At 38.3% G+C, this 24012-nt stretch overlaps 1 protein-coding gene across 4 annotated transcripts in view; it reads right to left on the bottom strand.

The window, feature by feature from the left end:
* Positions 1–498: 498 nt before the first annotated feature.
* Positions 499–24012, bottom strand: part of myo3a (myosin IIIA) — a 105869-nt gene continuing 82355 nt past the window's right edge. For 3 of the 4 annotated variants that reach the window (XM_057323110.1, XM_057323112.1, XM_057323113.1), the window contains 18 exons: positions 21544–21670; positions 20816–21026; positions 20573–20720; positions 17546–17699; positions 17356–17444; positions 17102–17231; positions 15953–16038; positions 13426–13503; positions 13121–13326; positions 12544–12655; positions 11804–11966; positions 11433–11556; positions 9644–10703; positions 8222–8360; positions 5913–6004; positions 5788–5828; positions 1587–1766; positions 499–1354 (listed from right to left, as the gene is read on the bottom strand). In XM_057323110.1, the coding sequence (XP_057179093.1) occupies positions 1240–1354; positions 1587–1766; positions 5788–5828; positions 5913–6004; positions 8222–8360; positions 9644–10703; positions 11433–11556; positions 11804–11966; positions 12544–12655; positions 13121–13326; positions 13426–13503; positions 15953–16038; positions 17102–17231; positions 17356–17444; positions 17546–17699; positions 20573–20720; positions 20816–21026; positions 21544–21670 (3255 nt within the window). In that variant the 3' untranslated portion in view covers positions 499–1239. The remainder of the gene's footprint in view (positions 1355–1586; positions 1767–5787; positions 5829–5912; positions 6005–8221; positions 8361–9643; positions 10704–11432; positions 11557–11803; positions 11967–12543; positions 12656–13120; positions 13327–13425; positions 13504–15952; positions 16039–17101; positions 17232–17355; positions 17445–17545; positions 17700–20572; positions 20721–20815; positions 21027–21543; positions 21671–24012) is intronic. The other variant, XM_057323111.1, reaches the window with a different exon arrangement.

Below are 24012 nucleotides of genomic sequence, written 5' to 3'. Positions count from 1 at the left end.
ATTTAATACTGTCTTAGGAGGCATGAAATTGTTTACACAAAAAAAGACCTCGTTAAATCAATGCGTATGTGCAGGTCAAAATAGTCACATCGGAAAAAAGTTATCCATGTAGGAATCCAAAATCCAAAACCCATTATGCTAGTTAAGCATAATGATTATCTAAAATATTAACAAATAATAATAATATAAAAACACTCATTTATTTTATGAATTGAAATAAATGTGCAGTTTGGAAAATTGCTGACACTGTTTAGTGTAGATATTCTGCTTCAATTTCCATATTCTAATCCTTATTATTATTTTTGTAACACTTCAATGTTATAGTGACACTGAAGCATTAAAGTCCAGAACAAAAATACCATGTACTAGTCTGATCCACACCCAACAACAATCTATGACAAAGCAATAAATACAAAAACAATACATTTAATGGAGTTTAAGAAAAGTGAAATTTAATAATAAGAAATTATTATATTTCATAACCTAAATGTAGTTAGGATATAACAACCACCATTATGTACAAGTATAATGTATCACAAATTGTCCAATTACATAATTTTTTCATAATATTTACAATAAAGGAAGACAGAAAACATATGATACATACAGTATATTTAAAGTGCAACTATGCAGGTAGTAAATTCAAAGTAAATATATATTTATTTAAGTGTAATTTACATCAGTGCACACCATAAACATGCTCTTTTATGTAATTGAGAGTGTCAGTCTGGGCAATTATTATGTTTCATATTTTTATGACATCATTTTTTTTTGTGCACAAATGACACTTGATATATCAAAGCATGCAGGATTGTGCAATTTAAAAAAGCACAAACAAGACAGATGTTACAACATAAAATTAAGATTCACCATTGGATGTCTTTAAAGTCATAGACAGACTTTCATTAGCTATGATTTAATTAAGGACTACACATACTGTAAGTCATGTTATAATAAAAAATATATCTCTTTGCATCTATCCATTCACACATCTACTATATTTTCATTTTTTCATTCAGTCTTTGATTAATAAGTGTTGAGGTAAGAAAGCTTTCATTGGTTTACTTATTCATACAAAGGTCAGTGTTTTTTTGAAAATCATTCATATGTCTTTAGAGGTAATGGTAGACAAATATAAAATGTGTATTAAATGGCATGTTTTTCTGGGCCACCGGTAAAGTATGTACATAATAGATAAGTTAAAAAGCACTGGGGGATGTCACGTCTCTGTCCAGTGGTTTAGGGTTGGGTTATGAGCTTTCGTCTTTGGGAGGTCTTCCTCAGTATCTTCCTGTAGTCGTAGGGGTTGTCTTCACTTTGACTCTCTGTAGAGGGCATTCTAGAAAACGAGTGCCTGCAGAAAGAGATAAAGCATGACATCACAAGGAAATGAAAACACAAGGACAAGCATATATTGTGCAGAAGAAAAGAAAGGAGGAGTTTTATCTATTTCTTCATATCTGGATCTGAAACGTGTGGTCACATTTATCTTGGCTGCCATATGGCAATATGAGGTCAGTGTCTTAAGGAGCACATTTGTTAAACATATCGAATCTGGTGGGATTTAATGTTTAACAATGTCTTACCTCTTTTCTTTTGGATCAATAGGTATATCAGGCACATCAGACAGTTGTATCTCAGAAGAACTCCTTTCCATGGATGCTCTCTGTTTGCTTGACCGGCGTCTGACACTGGGCAGGGAGCTTGGTGCTTTGCTGCTGGTCAAATCCTGGTAGTACTGGTCATCATTGTCCAGCCTTTTGGGGCTGATGATGACAGAGAAAACAGAAATTTGTAAAGGAGCTTCCCAAAGAAGTACTTAAAGGAATAGCTTACTCAAAAATGAAAATGGCATCATTACACCGAAGAGAACTGTCCCTTTAACTAATTAGATGTAATAATTCTTTGTTCCAGAAAACCCTGCTTGCCTTCAGCCAATGTTTATTTCTCATAATCATAAATGTATTTTTTCACAACAGGCTGCTATTGAATGAGTCCATTATAGAGAGTTAAGTGACGCACATGGCTGTTCTGTGGGATGTAAGTGTCGACCTGCAGGCTCTTCTCCAGTGATGGACTCGAATGGAAATTTGTTTTAGGTGGAGTTTATTCACTGTCTCAGGGCCTATCGGCAGAGTTACACAATGAAAACAGCGATCTATGAAACCAATGATTTCAAAGGGCCTGCGGTCTGTCAATTATATAACTCCACCCTGCTGGCTTAATGATGCACGTCATGTCTCTCTCTGTCTGTCTGTCCGTCTGTCTCACTTTCCCTCTCCCTCTCCCTTGCTCTCTCTCTCTCTTTCTACAGGTCTGGATCATATTTCACACCAAAAACTAAAATTTCTCATCACTATAATGTGAAAAAAAAGGTATCATTTATTTATTAATTTATGTAAAAATAATATGTAAATGTGTATTGTAGGTGTATAAAGACCTTACATAATTAAGCGTTATGTTTTTATTACCTTAGAATGAGCTATTTCTATCTACATACACCGCGGGTCCCCTTGCATGGAATTCGTCATGTTGTTTCTACAGTGGCCCTAAATGGACAAACTGCTCTACAGAGCAATTCGTAAATACGTTATCTCAATCGGCCAAGAATCGAAAACCTGATGACATCTTTGTTCTGTGTCAGCCACCGTAGTGCTTCGAAACAGAGGGGTCTAGTGAGCCGTTGGTTGTAATTCGCAACCTCTCCGCTAGATGCCGCTAAATTTCACACACTGGACCTTTAAGGACTATTTGTAATTCTAACTCACTAATAAAAAATTTACTGGGTGGGGAAGTGCATTTAAAAATCTCACAGGTCTTTATATTAACTTTTACTATTGATTTTCTGTGGTGACCTGGACATGTTGTTGTTAGATTGAATCGTGACAAGTACACAGCCCTGAGAAAGAAACACATGCTGCGTCCCAATTCGCCTACTTATACTATGCACTTAAAGTATGTACTGTTTTTGTTATGGAAAAGTATACATTTTAGTGTGTAACAAAACAATATGCACGCACTGGGACACACTCACCGGAAACGGAAGTGGGCGTTGTTGCCTAGACAATATTGTGGCCATTAACTGTCACACACATCAAAATACAGCTCTTCTTTCCATTTGAGTATTTATTCGTTTATTGTTTCATATGTAATGTTAACTCTACAGTTATATTTATTAATTTAGTGACAGTAATTTATGTAACAGTGTGGAGCCCAGAGATGTGTGTGTCCCACTGACCTTCTCAACATGAAACAACATTCATGAACCATTTTACATCTGCTGTATTTTTTTAAGCCAACTGAATATTCGGCACATCACACATTCCCACACAATGTTGAGTTGCTTCAAACTATGGTTGGGTAACAGCAACCCAGCATAGGTTAATCGATCATCCAGTGGTTGGTTTTGTCCATATTTTACCCAGTTGAAACATCCCATCATTTATTTTAGAGTGCAGTATAACTATTGACGAGATTTCAGTTAGGCAATCTTGGCAACAGTAGCCTGAAATACTAAACAGCTATTTGCCTTTTTGTTAAAATGAATAGATTTTAACATTATTGAGCAGTGATTATTACAAACATTTCTTTTATCTGAAAAAGTGTTCATTGAAATATCACACACAATGAGACCAGAAGTGTTTGATTGATTCTCTCTCTCTCTCCCTCAGCTGTTATAAAGCATTGCTGCACTTCTGAGCGTCTCACAGCTGTTTGTCACTGATGTGCTGATGTCATCTCCTGTCAGCTGCGCTCACGGCGGTCCAGATTTATGTTCACAAACACACACATGCTGTGAAACTGCTCATCTCTTATACTAACCCTAAACTCATGTTACAGTAATCACTCATAATATGCTAGTGTCAGCATACACAACTTTTAATATTATTTATTAATATAATTCTAATATCTTACGCATTCCCTATATAATGCTCCAGACTACACATTATTCAACAAATATAATTTAATCGGCTATTGGCTAGATGGATTTGATAGTGGCAGTTCAATTAACATTAAGCCATTAGACTTGTGCCTGGAGATAAGATTACCATTTTTCTACCTCACATAATTATGATCTGTCTGATGAGAATTAAAACTTTTGTCATATTTGTGGAAAATAAAACTTCAAGATTTGCCACTGTTTGCCTTCATCTTTCCAATATTGTAGCCTTAGAGGACAATTACAGAAACTTTATTCGCCTTTGAAATGAGTTTCCCTTTTACTCCACGCAACATTATTATTTCCTTCCTCAAACTGCCTGTAATGGACCTACCACTTTTTTTTCGTACAATTTCCGATGCCTGAAATTAAAGTCTCACGTTACATTGTTTCTGTTACAGATATACATCAGACAATTAATGGTTGCAAAAACCATTACATGCTGACTTTAATGTGAAATGTTTAGTGTTCAAAAGTAATTTGGCTGTCACTCCAGCATAAAATGCTTATTCCTCATAACGCTCAGCACTGTTGATGTGTATTTTCCATTTCTTATTCCAGATTTCCATACTGAATGTATTGCTTTGACCATGCTTGGAATAGCATACTACTTGGAAAAAAATCTGTATTAACAATATGATAATTGGAAAATGTGACAGCACTTGCTGAATTAGACATTGTACTCGGGTTGTGGTCTGTTAGAAACTACTGTGTACTATGGTATTTCATAGTCCAGCAGTATACAGCGTGTACTGTGCAGCATGCGGTAAGCATGCAAATTATTCTATTGTAAGCGATCATGTCTCTTTGTCATAGACAAAGACTAAATATTAACAATATGCCATAGTTCTGTTACTATGATATGGGTCAGAGTTATTCTAGTTTTGATTTTTGTTTTATATAGTTTTATTAATATTTTAAATTAGCTTTTATTTTTAGATTTTTACTTTTTATATTAATTTTAATTAAAGTTTTAGCAATTTTTGTATATGCTTTTGTCTTTTTTTATTTATTTGTTTATTTTTTATGTTTATTTAAATTTTTTATTATTATAATTTTAGTGCTTTTAACTTTTATTTTATACTTTAAAATTTTTGGGTCAATATTTGATTTGATTTCAATGAACAGAAACAAGTTTTAATCATAGTAAACTAAAATAACCTTGATATGGGTAAGTGCAACGCTCAATCCATTGAGAGAGAGAGTTCTGCCAACGGAAGTCCAAAACGCTGGAGCGTCACGTGATTCATGGAGCCTTCAGATAGTTCCAGGAAGTTATGTTTTCTCTTTAAATGCTTTATTTCTTTCATTTTTTCATTCATTAAATTACTTTTGTCTTTAAATGGGTTAAAAGTTTACTTCAGTTGGTCTGTTTAGTCACAGCAACATGCGTAACTAGTAACTTCCGGGAACTATTGAGAGCCTCCATTGCTGTGAAAAACTGTTCCATTGGAGTCAACGGAGTTGACGCGACTCTCTCTCTCAATGGCTCTGCGCTCAATATGGCCGCTCTAACAACAGAAGTCCCGCCTCTTAGTAACAAGAGCCAATTATCGGACTAATGATTACCTGGGGGAGGGGCTTTGTACTGAGTGTTGTGAGGTACTAACTGCCAACATACCCGATAAAATGCTATTGCAACATTTTAACAACATTTTAGTTGATATCTTAATTGTTGGTCGCATATACAGTATATATACAGTATAAATAACATTTATTTTGACAAATATGAACTTGACTGCTTTGACTTTCCTTAAAGAGACAGTTGGTCATAGAGCAACACTGTAGTGTTTGTTAATAGGAAGCATTCTTTCCAAACTCAATACTGTTCTACAAAGTGTGCCAACCTCTGTTTTCTTGGTCTCATCTTATCGTCCTTAACAGACCTCTAGAATAAGAGAAGATCATTAGTGCTGAAGCTCGGATCACATTCAGTTTTTGTCACAGATGAGCATGCGTAATGTGAACTCACGTGAATGAGTGTGTAGTATGTGGAGTCTTCTGGTGTGTTCAGGGTCTTGGGTTGCTGGCTTCTGCGAGATGTTCGTGGTTGTTTGGCATCTACTGTCGATTTAAAACACACCACACATATCAAAGGCTAAAATATCAGTGGTGAATTCTTACGCAAAACACTTAAAATTACCCTTCAGGGAAGCAAAAAGCTGTTTTGCTTAGTGTGGAAGTGATTTTTGACCTTGGAACCCAACACTTTGGAGATATTGTGTTAGATCTAGCACAAAGGTCCCCTGTGTGAATGTAGAAAGAAAGAAAATATAACAAATAATCCCCTGGTGGGAGCACCATTGCTATAAACAGACGGACGCATTTCTGAATAGGATCAGCAGGACAAAACATCCAGCTGACCTCTAACCTATGTTCTTATCGAACAGACCGTACCGCATGGTATAGCCCTGGGGCCTCTCTATTTGTAATTATCTGCTAACAATCAATCAGAATTGCCCTGTCAGTCACAGTATGTTCCACAAACGTACATAGAAGTAAAAAAAAGTACAGAAGGCGTTACTTAATTCATTGCGATAAGCGTGAGATTAGCATGTTGCTATGCTAACAACACATTACTCAAATAAGCACATACAGACCACTTTAATTAGATTAAAAAATCTATTGTTCGATCGTTATATCAATACTTTATTTTAAGCCTAGAGTTTGTCCAAATGCATTGTGGGATTGCCTTTTCAGGAAAGGATACATGCAATGTTGGACCCACAACCAATACCTCTTAAAACTGAATACCAAATATGATTTTCTTAAGTATTAAGATCTAAAAGTACAACAATTTGCTGTTTTAATAGCATCTGCTATTTAAGCACTATTCAGTCTGTAAAAAAGTTGGGTGTAAAAGCCATTCATCAATGTCCAGCAGTAGCAGCAGACACAGGCTGGAGAGTTTGTCATATTTATTGAACATGTCTCTTTAAAGGTCATCAGTAACTCTTGATTGCTCAGGGAATATTGCCAATTTGCAGCTCTTATATTAATGTTGGCTGTAATTGCTGGGGCACTTTCACATGCAATGTGGTTAGCGTTTAAAGACCTTTCATGTACACACAAATGTGATTGCCATTCAAAGGGCACTTCTGTGTGAAAACAATAGAACTGATTCTGATTACTGTCATTCATTACAACTGTGTTGAGTTTAAAGACATGATGATAACAATAAATCACAATTAAACTTATGACAGATGACCAAAAACGTCAGTAATTGCTTTGCTCTTATTGGTTCTTCTCTAAGGTGTGGGTGTGGTCACACTTTAGGGCCACGATTTCTGATATTCCTCCTTTGTGTCAAAGACTGGAAAATCATGAACAAAAATACTTTAGGGTACCAATGCACTAAAATCATGGACCTGGCTTTTGGGAGAAAAAAAACATACCAGAAAAGAATAGCTGTCACACGCAGCACATCTCAAACCAACAACACAGAAAATATAATCACACCTGACAGATTAATCTTGTTTCATTCGGACACAAAGCACACGTGGGGAATAATAGAATTTGCAGAAACAGGAATGAAATAAAACGATCAAACATTCCCTGCTGTTTCTTGGGCTGCTGTTTTCCCAAAGCAATTAGAAAAGTCATTTAAAAACTTGAATGAAATGTAGAACAACTCTTGGAGTTTACTTTAATTTGCCTGTTTTACAACTCAACATTCAATTTTTGATATGATCAGTCACTGCAAGAGAAAAGAAAACTTCGGCTACTGAATTGACAGCCTGCAAGACGTCGCTGGAGTTCAGTAAAGTTTTTATCTCTATCTTACCGTGAAGCAGACTAGTCTGTAAAAACGGTCTAAAAGTCACCACACAAAAGATAGCAGAAAATATCAGCTTTCATCTAAAAACAACACGGATGTCTAAAGTACCTGTCCTTCACTAATAACACCAGTCTATACCTTTAGTCTTTCTGCAACATGAAGGACCTTCTTCTTCTTCTCTCTTTAAGTAACTTTGGATAAAAGCACCTGCTGAATGCATATATGTAAACATCTTCAAGCACGCTCTGTAAAAAGCACTCTTCACTGAATGTTTGAATGTTTAAAGTGCTTGTCTTATGAGACATGTAATAATGTACACCTGGTAGTTATTGCAAAATAAACCCTGACAAGTTGATCAGGACACCAACGTGGAGATGACAAACCTTGGAATGTCACTTTTGACCAATCAAAATCAAGTATTGTAAAGAGCAGTGCCACAAAGAAATATGCAGTATGGTTTTGTTCTAGATAGATTGTAAATGTAAAACATGGTAAAGGTTTACCTCCATAACATCCCATTAAAGCATTAACGCCTTCTCCCTTCACAAACATCCCATTTTTGCTGGGGTTGAGCTGGTGGGCGAGGATGATTTCATTCAACTTCTGCTGCAAACTAAGGTATTCCTCTGAGCTCTTGGATACCTGCACGGGTTACAAAGATAAACAGAAAAATACAACTGAATTTTGTGTCTATAAAAATGTTAAAGGGGTCATATGACACGGCTAAAACGAATATTATCATTTGTTTTAGATGTAATGCGTTGTGTATACACAATTTAAGGTTAAAAAACGCTGTATTTTCCACATACCGTGCATGTTTGTATCTCCTCTTTGCCCCGCCTCTCTGAAACACGCAGATATTTTACAAAGCTCATGGCTCTGAAAAGCGAGGTGTGCTATGATTGGCCAGTTAACCAGTGTGTAGTGATTGGTCGAATACTGCAAGCGTGTGACGGAAATGTAACGCCTCTTACCATATTTGCAACATCAGGTTCCAAAGCAATTGTACTGACAGGTACGCCCGCTTACTTGCGTATACATTTGGGCGGTCTAAGTCAAATCATACCAGGAACTGACATAGATTTGTGGGGGTGTGGTTACACAAGGCGTTTCAGGCAGGTCTGGGTGAACATTCGCTTTTAGATAGAATGCATCTTTTGTTCCGACACTTTAATTTTTGCAATTTTACGTGTCTAACATGCATGGGCAACTTATAACAGACCAAAGACACAGAAAAACATGTATTCGCACCATATGACCCCTTTAAAGCAACTAGAATTTAAAATCGTCAGCTATTTCATATAAAACGCATACATGGTTTAGAAAGAAAGAAAATAGTTTTACTCGTGTTTCATAAAAAAGGCCAATTGTATTGTACCATTTTAAACTGATCTCACGGCAATTCGTAACTGTTTTACGAGGTGGCTTATTCGTATGAATTCATATGTTGTGAATCGGACAAAGATGTACGATTACTAGAAAAAGCAATCCTGAATCCCGCCCCTAAAGACATTGGCGCGAAAGCAAATCGTATTAAAATATGTGAATGAGATCATACAAATTCATGCGAATTAGAAAACATTTGCCACATCATAAAATAGTTTCATTTTTGCAGTGAGATTGTGTTGAACAATACGCAAGAAGAAACAACACTGGTCCAGAAGCACTTGCTGTTTTCGTTTTTTAACAAAGATGTTTGTTTAATGATTTGATTCAGTTCTAAATTTTCTTTTATTTTTGTCTAAACGTTTATGTGGTGTTAAAAATCGGAAACAGGAAGTGCTTCTGGAGCAGCGCTTTTGACATCTTGCATGATCTAGATAAAATATCACTAGGACATTCTGAAAGTCAAACAGGTTTATGTGAAAATGGCGATTGATGGTAGAAAAAAACCTTTTTATTTGAAAATGAATTTGAGTCATCACCTGATTAAATAACTGCTCGGCTTCATCTTCCTCTTGCTGTGCTGTGGCCTTCAGGTTCTTTCTGTCTTTGTAACCTCTGAAATTGCTCTGGATTTTAATAGCTGCTTGCTCCTCATCATGCAGACCAGTCTGAACCTCCTCCTCTTCATCTACCTCCCCCTGTTCAACATCATTATCAGTCATTTTTTCCTCCTCACCCCCTTCTTCTACTGCATTCTGCTCTCCTCCTTTAGCTGCCTCGCTCTCTACTTTTAGTCTCTTTCTTTCCTGTTCCTCATCCGCACTTGAAGGACTGGCAACAGTCTCACCTGACTCGAGTTCCTCTAAAGGAGGTGGAAGTTCCTCGACGGGAATATCAAGTTCTGAAGTGTCTGCTTTGGCCAAGTCCTCTTTTGCCTTTTTACTTGGCAGTTTTCCTTCCTCCCGGAGACGTTTACGCTCTTTGTGGCCTCTGAAGTTGCTCTGAATGACCACGGCGGCTTTGGACTCTCCATCTCCTGAGGGTTCCTCGACTCCCTGTCCTGATATCTCTGTCAGCTGCCTGAGTTCCTCTGGTGTCGGTGGATCTGGAATGGGCAGGTCCTCATCAGCTGGAACACTCGGAATCTCCTTTTGTCCTCTAACAGGCAACGTCCCTTCTTCTTGGAGTCGTTTACGCTCTTTGTGACCTCTGAAGTTGCTCTGGATAACCGTGGCTGCTTTGGTTTCCTGTTCAAAGTCTCCATTAGCTGTTTCTCCAGCAGATTCTGTCTCATCCTTCTTCTCCTGTTCCTCCTCTTGTTTATCTGGATCTTCTCCAGAATTATTTTCTTCTGCAGCGGTGGACGAGGAAGCGGCCAGCTCATCCTCAGTCGAGGTCTTATTTTGTTCTCGGAGCTCTTTGTATTTCTTTCTCTCTCTGTAGCCACGGTAGTTGCTCTGGAGGACGACAGCAGCTTTTCCCTCAGCTTCATCTGTTTCCACTCCTTCTTCTTTCTGCGACTCCTCTGAAACTGGATCAGACTCTGGCTCTGGTGGGACCTCCTCCGCATTCTCTGCCTTCTCTTTCTGCATGGCTTCCCTATGTAAAATAAAGCAGTTGTGTATATAAGGGATAATCCACAGCTAGCCATGCGGTAAAGGGTTTTAATTCAATCCTTTAACGCACGGCTAGATGTGGATTATCCCGCTGATACCATGGTTATTTGCCGAGGTACATTTTTTATTGATGTTTACAGTGTAATTTCAGATCAAACAGGTGAAAATGACAGTTAATTTCAAATGCAATCAAACTGACTGGAGCTCCCCGTGCGTCAAAGGGTTTTAATGCACACCTTCCAGCCAATCAGAATCGAGTATTTACTCAGACCATGGTATAATTTGTTATAATACACCTATTTCACATAGCATTAAAATCTGCTTCAGGTGATTCATTGGAAAATAAAGAGTAAACCCTTTGACTTTCACTTGTGTGAATCAATGGATCTTGAATCGACAGTTCCTCCAAACATATAAATTGTATCACTACTAACTCGCCATCTTGTCAGGTCAAGCCTGCATGAGTTTCTTTCTTCATCAGAACACAAAAGAAGACGTTTCAAAGAATGTTGATAATCAAACAACTCCATTGACTTCTATTGAATGAACAAAAAACCACTGAGGCATTTCAAAAAATATCTCCAGAAGAGGCATATAGAGGTCTTGAGTGACATGAAGGTGAATAAATGATGACGCTGATCTCTTTAATAATAGCCAAACGTATCTCATCTCATTCAAAGACATGTGTCTGTGGAATAAGAATAGTTCCTACTTTTTTCTTTGGAAGCTTTTCCTTTCTCTGTGTCCTCTGTAATGGGCCTGGATCTTCGCTGCAGCTTTGTTCTTCTCTTCTCGTAACACCTTGTAGTTCTGCCTTGCCAAATATCCTCTGCACACTGCATGGAGAACACATCTGAATCTGTGGTCTTCAAAACTTAAATACATTCATCTATCATGGCAGCCCAGTCATGTTTAGCTTTAGTGCTTCTGAACTGGTTTTTGGTCATCAGAAGGGTCTCGCTGGATGAACAGCTTCCCCAGATAAGTTATTCTGGTTAACAGCATAGCTTTCATGAAGATATCGAGTCTCTGACTTTTAGTATTTTAACATCTGGTGAACTAGTCAATTTGACATAAGCTCACCTGACTGCAATAACACAACACTTTGTGTTCTTTTCTCCATGATCTTCTGATATCGTCTGAATGCCAGCCAGCCACGCACATACGCCTGAACCAGAATGATTCGGTCTGTGGTTTGTCTCACCATCAGATTCAGTTGCTCCACGTGATAGTATTTAAGAAATACCTGAGCAGATACACAAACAAACACCTGTAAGAACTCTAGCCAATGAATAGCGACGAGCTTTATCAGACATCAGTGCTGGAGTTGGATGTTTCTTTTGGCATGTTCCAAGGCTTGACTGGCTTGAATATTTGACTGTTGTTCAAATATTTAAGAAATATCTGGGAAACATGCTGTCATTATTATTGTTCACATGTTAAAGATTTGTACATATTTTACCCTTTTCCCTAAACACGAAACCCTGACTTACAGTATGAAAAAAAATCAAAATATTATTTTATTAACTACTGTATGCTAATCCAAGCAAAGAGTTAAATGACTTTTTTATGAATGAATGACCAAATCATTTCCAATCACGATGCAATCTTGGAAATTATGCAATCATTAAAATTATGTAAGAAGTGTGGAATTATATTCTAACCAGTTAAATTGTAATTTTTGTCACAAAATAATACTAAACACATAATTTAAGATGTGAAAATGACTGTCAGGAGAAATGATAGAAATGCCCAAAGTCTCCGGCGTTTTTTGTTTTTATACATAAATAACCACCACCAATGAATAATTCTCATTGACAAACCTTTGTTTTGCCCAGAACCCAGTTCTCTAGTTCAACTTTCTGCAGAATGGCAGCACAGGTCTCTGGACTGACTACTGGCTCTTCAGTAGCTCTAAACGCTAAGATGGAATACCTGAAAAAATATACACGATAATAAATAAATGTGCACTCTTCACTTTGGCAGAAGACAACATAGGATACCTATTCAGAAATTTAACAAATCTTTTTTCCCCGCCAGTGCTGGTGCCAGAGAATCTAAAGTAGGCCTTTTCAACCAAGGAAACATAGTTCTATTCCAGAAAATCTGGCATCACATCAGCCCCCTGTAGTCTTGAACCAAGTATCATTATATGATAATCTTGTCACCTCAGAAAGTTTTCAAAACATTTCATATAGGACTGGCTAGACAGAGACAACAACTAAATTGCTCCCATTATAATCAACAAAGCCATCTGCAGTGAAAGTGCAGTGTGATGAATTGTGACGCCATGTAATGTGGCAGTGCAAATGTGTTCCGTTTCTAAGAAAGAGGTTTTGAGAATCTCATGGCGGCTAATGGCACATCTTTAACATTTCCTCAAAGTTGACCTATTCTGACCTCTCAATGAAGTTGTTGAAGGGAATGCGATGGGAGTAGCCCTGTCTGCGTATCTTGGCCATCTCTAGAATCCCAGTGTAGCGTAGCTGGATCAAAACCTTCTCCCGGTCAAACTTTTGAGCTTGCCGATCATTATTGGGTTTTATGCAACGCACGAAGTGGGGCTGGCCTGCCACCATCTTCGACAACAGATCCATTAGGGAGTACTGCAAGAAAACAGTCAAAAGAAGCATTCAGATATATTTTGTAGATTAAATCAATGTCTTCTCTGTTTATTGAAGAGGGTATTTGTGTCACAGTCTTACTCTGAAGTATGAAGCTACAGTTTGTGTCTTCATGTTGGTGGATTCTCTGGGGTGGTGTGAGGTCTCTGTGCTCTCTGCCTTTAAAAACACACAACATTTAGCATATAGAAAACACACAGCTGTGGACACACTGTATAAAAACGTAAAAAAGAAATTTAAAAAAGTAAAATAAAAAACATTAAAAAAAAATGTTTTACGTAAAGTTACGTTTCTCTTGTTTTTTTGTAATTTGATGGTTTTTTACTGCATTTCAAAAATACGTAAACATTCTGTAAAAATTAAAAAGGTAAAAATGGTGTTAAATTACATTATACATGGAAAAAGGTAAAAAAGTAACAGTAAATTTCTATAAAATTACACTGACGGAATAGAGGGTTGAGTCTATTTTTGATACATAATCACCGTTTGGAAGGGTACAGTGTCAACGGGCAAGACATGCACTTTTTTGACTTTACTTCTAATTTCTGCTATTATCATTAGGATTAAAATGTAACGACTCAGTTTGAGGTTTCATCAGATTATATAACTTTTGCATTCTTCTCATATGATAGCTTTATGTACTATTTAACACCAAAATTAAAGCCACCGTTCGCTGAAAAGGATCCCAGTACATTGTAGGTCTTAAATCATATTCGTTCATGTAAAAGCACGCAATTAAGTAAACGATATCAACATTTTTAGGTGAAATATTTCTTTATACAACATAAAACATTGAGCAGAATGACACACTGACACGGGTGCTTATATATCACAGTGTTGACAATGGCTGAAATCTTTCATCTGAAATGTTCTAAAGACGACGTGTTTCACTATGCAAATGAATGTTAATGTATGCAGGTCTTCATCAAAAACATCATTTCAATATGTGTAGACTCGCATTCATTTCAGGGTACCACCTAAATTAGGCTTCAAGCAGACCATGTGTTCTCTTAATAATTCTCTAAGGAATATTGAACTTAATGCCAAGACACATTAAACCTTGAACACAAATGCACAAACACATGAAGGCAATTCTTCTTAATTGGACAGAGACACTTAATTTTAATGCGAATGATATGAACTAATCAAGCTTTTAATCAGTCAATCTATAAATGCATTAGCTACAGGACAGATGGACGGGTAATGTCACATGAGGAGGAAATATGTGTGCCATTTGTGTCCAGTGTGTCTTCATGAACTCCCATTAACTGATACATTCATTGTTTATTTTTTCTTTAAATGTTTTAAATAATAGAAACAAAATAATAGAAACATTTTACTGGAATAACAGTGACGTGTGTGTGTGGGGGGGTGTAGGCTATATACAGTATATAGATCTATAAGTAGATCTTTCTCATGCCAATTCTTAACAACACAAAAGAAAATATTTTGAAGAACATTGATAACCAAACAACACTGGCCCACATTGACTTCCATTGTATGAACACAAAACCACATTTCTTTTGTGTTCCACTGATGAAAGAGTCATATTCAGGTTTTCAGGGTAAATTAATAAGACATGACATTAGACATTAAGACATGATGTCTGTGAATCCTTAACATTAAAAACATTTAATAGTTTCAGACATAAATGGCACCATTTCCTCGATTGATCTATACAGAAAACTGGGCACACAGTCGGTTGGCATGAGGTACATTTTCTCTAACAGGGCCCGTCTACTGTAAAGCACAAATACTACAGGCACATATTCATTACCTCACTGAACGATACAGTACTGAGCAACGTAAGAATCTCCAGCTTTAGAGAGACATAGACATGTCAATCATGAGAAAGAGATGAAGAGAAATACGAAGAAAAATTGTGGGAAGAAAGGTTAGTACGCTGGGAATAGCCTGGGTTCGTAAAAGTTTTAGGAAACAGGTCAGGTTTTCTTCATTACTCTTTACTTATTACATTAAAGGGGTCATATATCGCGAATACGTGTTTTTCTGTGTCTTTTGTGTGTTATAAGTTGCCCATGCATGTATTACACACGTAAAATTGCAAAAATTAAAGTGTCGGAACAAAAGATGCATTCTATTTAAAAGCGAATGCTCACCCAGACCTGCCTGAAACGCCTCGTGTAACCACACCCCCACAAATCCACGTCAGTTTGTGGTATGATTTGACTAAGACCGCCCAAATGTATACGCAAGTAAGATAGGCATACCTGTCAGTTTGGAACCTGATGTTCCAAATATGGTAAGAGGTGTGACCAATGACTACGCACTGATTAACTGGCCAATCATAGCACACCTCACGTTTCAGAGCGATGAGCTTTGTTAAAAGTCCACGCGTTTCAGAGAGGCGGGGCAAAGAGGAGATACAAACATGCACGGTATGTGGAAAATACAGCGTTTTTTAACCTTAAATCGTATATACACATTGCATTACATCGAAAACAAACTATAATATTTATTTTAGCCGTGTCATACGACCCCTTTAACACATGACGTTTAGAATCAACACTTAATATTTTATAATCTAGGAGCGTAGCCAATCATAGCAAGTCTCAAAGACACACGTGAGAAAGGGAAGTTGAAGTACCTTGGCAATGATCTTGGTGCGCTGTGATGATTGTGTGCCCATACGAGCAGTTCCAGCAGCCTTGCCTTTGGTGTGGGCCAGGTTACCTGGAGAGAGAGAGAGAACAAGAGGTCCAAAAAACATAATCACGCACATCACAGCGATAACAACAAACATCAGAAAAATCTACAATCACATGTTCTTCAAGGTAACATGCTTAAGGTGAACTTTGTCAAGGACATTGAGATAAAGGGTTTCCTCCTAACTGACAAAGAGGTGAAACTGTGACACATAAATGAGCTTCACAATACACCGACTGCTGACAAAAGACTATTGTTGTGAACGAAGTGTTGGTTAGAAATCTCAGTGGACTCCCTGGAAACAATCAGCAGCGGATCTCAGTGGATATAATAAGTTGTGTCACTCAAACGCCCTTCATTCATCACGAGGATGTAGATGTGGATGCAAGATTTGATTGCACTTCCAATTACTACTGTAAAAATATTGGTTCAGACCTTTACAGTTACAGTTTAATATTTCAGGATGATGTCCACACTGCAACACATTTTAAATGAGTAATTTAGCATATTCATTTGTAAGGCTAGCACGCTTGCCCCATAAATGTCCATTTAAAGTGCATTGCTGAATACACAATTTCCAATTTTCTCAAATAAATTTGGAATAAATGAACATTATTACAGTATCTGTAGTAAGAGGTAGCATGTCACAGCATGTGGCACATTTGTTCAAAGTGACTTTTTATATAATAGATCACTTCATGCATTCTTACACACAGAACAATAAGTGAAAGTGAAAGTGAAAAAGTGAAAGTGACCTATTTGTCAGGTTTGGTGACCCATACCCGAAATAGGTCTCTGCATTTAACCCATCCAGAGAGTAGTGAACACACGCACAGCAAGTCGTGAACACACACCCGGAGCAGTGGGCAGCTATCACTGCAGCGCCCAGGGAGCAAGTGGGGGAAAGGTGCCTTGCTCAAGGGCACCTCAGTCGTTACCCGCCTGAGAATCGAACCAGCAACCTTCTGGTCACGAGTCTGACTCTCTAACCATTAGGCCACGACTGCCCATAAAACATAATGTTCTTATGAAAATTTCTCACAAATAAGTTCACAAACAGGTTTTTAATTCAATGTATACGTTACCATACCTGTTTTCGTTAGCGGATGGGTAACCAATTTACGGATCAGTTCATTCTCTGAGGATCTCAGCAGCAGAACAATATCAGCCGGCAGAGCATCTCTGTTTTTAGCCAGAAACCCACTGGCATTATAGATCACCTGATCATGACACATTTACAACAAACATTATATCCATTATCATCTTTTTAGCTAAACTTTGCATATATATCTTTTACAAATCTATTTGTGCTGTACGTTAGGCCTAAATATATAATATTTCTACCTTGCCTGCATAGTGATTGATTCCAAAGCCCAGATCAACCCTCTTTGGTCTCCAGAAGTGTTTAGATTTCAAGTTGTCCTCAAATTTCTCTGAAATGAACAAAATTACAATTCAATACATTTCCGTTCATCCACTTTTTTGGACACCAGGTGAATAAAACTGAAACTGTAAGGCTATTTGCTGAACTTGCCAACAAGCGTCTGATCGGTTGCCTGAGGAAAGCGGCTCTCTTCATCCAGTAGAGATAACATGCCCATGGGCTTCTGAAGAAACAGATCCAGCAGAGGCCGGTTGTCTTCATACTCGATCACTCGAGCATCCACATCTTCATTTAGATACTCGTCCTGCAAAATCGTTAAAAGTTTTAGACAATTTACACACTTGTACATTTAAATTCGGGTCAAACGGAAACTGAGGAATAATCATTTTTATGCATTTATTCTTCTCATTTGGAAATATTAATGATCAAGTATCATCTTTGTTACTTGTGTTTCTGTAGCTCAACTGGTAAAGCATTGTGATAGCGGCACTAAAGGTCATTGGTTTGATTCTCAGGTAGCACACATATTCAAATATAAAGTTTGAATGCTAAGTTTGGATAAATATGCCTGGCAAATGCACGCATGTAAATGTGCCTCTATAGACTTGAGTCACTAAACAAACAACTTGCACCGGAACATCATAGTATCAGCTTGCCTTAGCAACCAACTGGGACACCATAGCAACCGCATGAACTTACAGTATAAGGATCATGATCCAGCAGTAAAGTGTCTCGCATTATCAAATTAAACTAGTGGACTTTCTACATAAAGTATTAAGTTGTGGAAAGGGATTTTGCATACAAATTTTGCAGTCATCAGCAACAAAAAAGCCACATGTGGATCTATTTTCACATCATGAGTGTTGCCATAGAAACAAATAATTTCTTAGTGTGATGGTGAAAAGCTCAGAGTAGAATCTTTGGCATGTAATTACAGTTATTCTGATCCAACATAAATGCCGCATTATATCCCAGATATATTTTCCTTTCACACACCCAACAACATTATCAGACAATGCACTTATATTTACAACAATGTTATGCTTTTGCACTACAATGTTCTTTTTTAGTCTTGTTTTACATAAATGTATGTATAGACCGTTTCATCGGACGCACGCGCCCGGAGTGCCTGTCCCCCAGTTAACTTCCGGTTTGTGTTTGGCTAGTGTCTAATAATATAACTATTTATATTTGATTTAATTTATGTTCATATTAATTTGTATTATTAGTTTACTCTCTAATAATTGTATTAAATAAAAGATTTGTTGAATTTTGTCGTATGTTCATTTTATTAAATAAACAATTTGTTGAATGCGTCCTGTAGTTTTCATAGATTGAAACAAACCGTATGGTACATTGACATCTAGCGGTTGTGCTTGGTATCGCAGTCTAAATTCAAAATATTGGAGAGACAAGTTTAGCCAAGAAACGTTTCTTCTCGGTTTGTTTTGATTATCAGAAATAATCTACAGGCACTCTATTGTTTGTGAATGTGTACCGGAAGTTCAGTTGGGGTCACAAAAGTGCGCTTGCGCAGTAACGTTTGTTTTGTTGTGGATGTTTTTCACCTGAGCTTCTCCTTAAGGGAACTATTTCTCTCCATCTGTCCACCTAAACATCTCCTGTTGCTGCACACTGACTTCCTGTGAGCAGACCCTCAACCCTGTTAGCAGATGTCTGAACCGTTCCTTCTCTAGTTCATAAATTATAATACACACATTTGTCTAAATTATTCACTGCCCACGCACACGCACACACGCACACACACACACACACGCACACGCACACGCACACACACACACACACATATACACGCGCACGCACGCACGCACGCACGCACACACACACACACACACACACAGGCTTTGGTTGACTATCCCCGTGGGGACAGTCCATAGGCGTAATGTTTTTATACTGTACAAACTGTATATTCTATCCCCTATCCCTAACCCTATCCCTAAACCTAAAGATCATAGAACACTTTTTGCATTTTTAGATTTGTAAAAAATATTGTTCTGTACAATTTATTAGCTTTTTTGCCCATGGGGACCTCAATTTTGGTCCCCACGGTGACACGAGTCCCCATGTGTTGGTGTGTATTCAGGTTTAGGTCCCCACCGGGATATACAAACATGAACACACAGTCACACACACACACACACACACACACACGCACGCACGCACACACACACACACGCACGCAGACACACACGCACACACATAGAGGCATGTCCAAGAAATCTAATCTCTGGTGGATTATTTAGCCTAAAGTCATCCAGCGAACAGGGAACAACCTAATTTTTGGGACAGTAAGACCACTGCTGACACATGAACCTCAGGGGAAAAAAAACAAGAACAATTCAAAGCAACACAGGACTTCAGAGCAAACACACTCTCTAGTGTTTACTAAAGCCTGCATACTTCTGAGTGCAGATATAAGGACATTGAGATGCATAACAGTTAAAGGGATAGTTCACCCAAAAATAAAATGACTGTCATGAATTATTCACTCTTATGTTGATCAAAACCTGTATATGACTTTCTTCTGTGGAACACAAAATAAGATATTTTGAGAAATGTCTCAGTGCAGTAGTTTAGTGTCCATACAACGGAAGTGAATAGGGTCAGTGTTGTTTGGTTACCAACATACTCCAAAATATCTAGTACGTAAGAAATTCACGCAGGTTTGAAGTAATTGTCACAATGCAAAAATGCTTAATTGTTTTACAATATGCTTTGTTTTCTCTATAGACATTACAATGTACAAAGGTAGCCATCTCACACTTAAGCAGAATGTTCATTCGGCTTACGGACACAAAAGCAAAGTCAGCTCGCCCTGACGTAACCCTCATTTCCAATGATTTATGAAGGCACTAATATGGGTTAGTCTCGAACGTTTAGAGACACCAAATCACTTTTACCCTCAAGGCTACAGTCAGCCCAGTCAGTCTGGGGAATTGCCACGCTTGTCTGGATAAAACGAAAACGGTGACTATTCAACCCCCCTCCATCCCCCCCAACACTCACAACCCTGTGAAATGATAAATGATGAGGTGTTATCACCATTTAGATGGAAATAAGGTTACACTGCGCAGAAGAAATAAAAAATCTTGAAATGCTCCCAAAGGCACACAAAAGCTCTTAAAGGAGACGACTTTATCAGAGGACGGCATGTACCTGTTCCCAGGCAAAGATGTGCTGGTTGAAGTAAAACTGGATCTGTTCGTTGGCTATGTTGATGCAGAGCTGCTCGAAAGAGTTTCTTTTAAAATTCTCGAAGCCAAAGATGTCCAGGATACCGATGTTGAGACCCTTCTCTTCATCTCTGCATAAGAATTAATAGACAGAATTAAGTCAGATAGTCTTTTGTCATCCTTTGCTTTGGCATTCAAAAGCCATCAGTTTCTCTGTTTCTCTTACCCTGATGGATCGTCTGGTTTTAGCAGAGAGTTAATGCGGTTGACAATCCAGCTAAACAGACGTCCGTAGAGGGCTTTGCTCATGGCGTCCCGCACCTCGATGGCCTTCTCCACTGTATTTGACCTGACGATGGTTTCACCCCTCATTACCACACAGTGAGATGTCAGGGCTTCCTGTAGCTCATCCGCACGGATACACAGCAGCGATGCAGCTGCGAGCACACAGAAATACATTACGAAAACATGCTAATAAACTACAACGCATTGTATATTCATAGGGTTGCATCTGATCTTGTCACGAACGGGTGGTGAGACACGGACAGAGGACCCAAGTGCAGACAGCGGGTAAGACTTTAATTACAACTACAAAACATGAAACAAAAACCCACGTGGGGGTAACACAACAAAACATGGGAATCTACAACAGGACAGGACTAAGAGTAATTACACCTAACAAGACTAAGATTAACAAAAACATGAACTACAAATGACTACACTAGACTAGACTAGACTGACACGGAACAGGCACTCACCATACAAGTGATAGAGACCTGGAGAGAGCATGTGGAAGGCCAAGTGGGCCAAAATGCTTCTCTCCACATTAAACAAGAGGTTCTCCCATGGCTCTGCCACAAGATCAAGAAAAGCAAGACAAGATGGGGCAGAACCATGACAGATCTCTTATGTCGGTCTTGAAAAACTGAACATGCTAGTATTGTGCTAACTCACCGCTCTCTAGTACAGCCATGTTGGAAATGTTGCTCTTGTCCGTCTGATGCTCAGAGGCGACTGAGGTGAACTCAACATCACCTGTGTTCAGGATCCCAGCTAAGAGACTGTAGACGCTGCCGAGCTCCTAATGAAATCATGACAAACAAGTAAACAAGCGAATGCATCGATAACATGGATTGAATTACAAATGCCACAGAAGAGACGTGAAGCATAAATAACATGATTAATTACTCTACATCATATCACTTCTGATCATATTGGTTTAAGAGTCCAAGCCTACAGTAACAACCTGTGCTTAATAATTCGACATGACAACTAGTGACACATGGACACATTTGTCTATTGGATTATTTGGCTTGATGGAAGAATCCGGTGCTGTGTAATGTCACGGCACTCAAAGCACTCACGGGAGTCTGAATACTGCCGTCTCTCTTGACAAATAATGACATTTGTGCCCAATTTTTAATTCAACATTTTAACTAAAAAATGATTTTGGAGATTTTCATGTGACCTTTTACATGTGAACCATATTAGAGCAGGTGACGCTTCCCTCACATGCTATTGACATTACCACAAATGCATGTGAGTTTCCAACTCAAAGCTTACACTTGAACGACTTTATAAACACAATGTATGATGAACATTTCAATTTTAGCCATTTTTTCCAAATTTAGCTTCCTTGTTAGCGTTTGCTGCTTTATATCGTTAACTATGTATACATTGTACACAGCACTGTAGTCCTGACACTGTCATCAAAAAGCCAGAATATTCATATTAAAGGTCCAATGTGTCATTTTTTAGAGGATCTATTGACAGAAATGCTATATAATATACATAACTATGTCTTCAGAGGTGTATAAAGACCTTACATAATGAAGCGTTAAGCTTTTATTATGTTAGAATGAGCTATTTCTATCTACATACACCGCGGGTCCCCACAGTATCTACAGTATCCCTAAACGGACAAACTGCTCTTCGTAAATACATGATGTCCTTTGGCATAGAAGTGACAACATTCTATGCCAAAACTGTGACAACATCTTAGTTCTGTGTCATTCACCGTAGTGCTTTGAAAGGGAGGGGTGGAGTGAGTCGTTGGTTGCAATTCACAACCTCACCACGAGATGCCACTAAACATCATACACCGGACCTTTAACTGTGTGCATGTCTCTAGGACACTCAGATTTATTTGAGAGATGGCATCCACTGTTGTATGTTGGCCTGCTTTTGATAGTTTTGTGATAGTATCGTGACTTTGGGACATGTTCTTTCACTTTGAGCTGGTGATAAAGTACGATGTGACCTTCCAGGCACTGATAATGTATCCCAGCATGCATCATTGATTGGTCAGATGTTAATTGTGGAGACAGATGGCGTTAGAGCAGTGGGTCAGAGCTTCTACATGAAAGGTGCACACATGCCATCGACAATGTTTATAGAACTCAACCTAAATGGACAGGCTGGGCTTTCTCACGGTCAGAGAGCTCCAGCATTCTTCATGCTTCATTATTTGTTAATCTAAGAACATTTGAGGCATTTTGCCAAAACAAATGACATTTGTAAGTTAATGTTATCATTAGGATTGCCAACCTCAGCAAAACGGACTTTACGGTCATATGGGTTGGAGGATTTGTTGCTAGTTATAACAGTCAGGGCTAATAATGTCTAATAACACACATTAGGGACTTCAAGCAACAGCCGTGGATGAAATGGCTACGCTGACTGGAAGTAGGCGGTTGTAGCCATGAACGCGCAATTCACTATAAGCAAATCGAACATCTAGGGCCCGATTCACATTTCGAGTCTTTTCCGTGCGCAAATTCGTTATTTTAAATGTAGCACGGAAATAGAGGGTGTGCAGGTGTCGTCACATTCCCACGTGAACACGCCGGAACGTGCCTGCTTGAGTGGTAAAACACTGGGCAAAATGAATTGTTACAATATCAGGAAACGCAATTCCGCGCAACATTTGAGTGTCCAAGAACACCTGATTCCTTTGTAAGTCATAAACGTTAGTCGTAAGGATCACCGTCGAGTCCAGCTGCTTGTAGTTTCAGCAAATAATTGCGTGTTTTAGTCCGGGTTTTTGTTCCTCCTATTGAATGCAGCCATTTTGACTTTGTTTTACCACTCAAGGGAGCGTGTCCCGGCATGTTCACATGGGAAAGTGTCGTCAATGCATACCCTCTATAGGGGGTGACGCGGTCGCGACAACTTTTTAGAAAGCCGCAGGTCATGTGACAAGAACCAACCAGCCAATATAGACAAGCTCGGTTAAAATGGAGACAGATGATCACAGCATAACTAAATCTAGTAGCATAACTAAATCTAGTAGCAGAGTTATTGCAAGGTATTTTCAGTGCATAATCCATATATCATTTGTTTATACCTCCTTGTCTCAATGGCTATCGTGGCCTATGGTTGCTTAGCGACGACAGACGCCAGGAGAGCGCGAAGTCCAGGCGT

The sequence above is a fragment of the Triplophysa rosa genome, linkage group LG23, assembly GCF_024868665.1.
Source record: "Triplophysa rosa linkage group LG23, Trosa_1v2, whole genome shotgun sequence".
Taxonomy (NCBI): domain Eukaryota; kingdom Metazoa; phylum Chordata; class Actinopteri; order Cypriniformes; family Nemacheilidae; genus Triplophysa; species Triplophysa rosa.
Note: the sequence above shows the minus strand (reverse complement) of the source record. Positions and strands in the feature narration are given on the sequence as shown.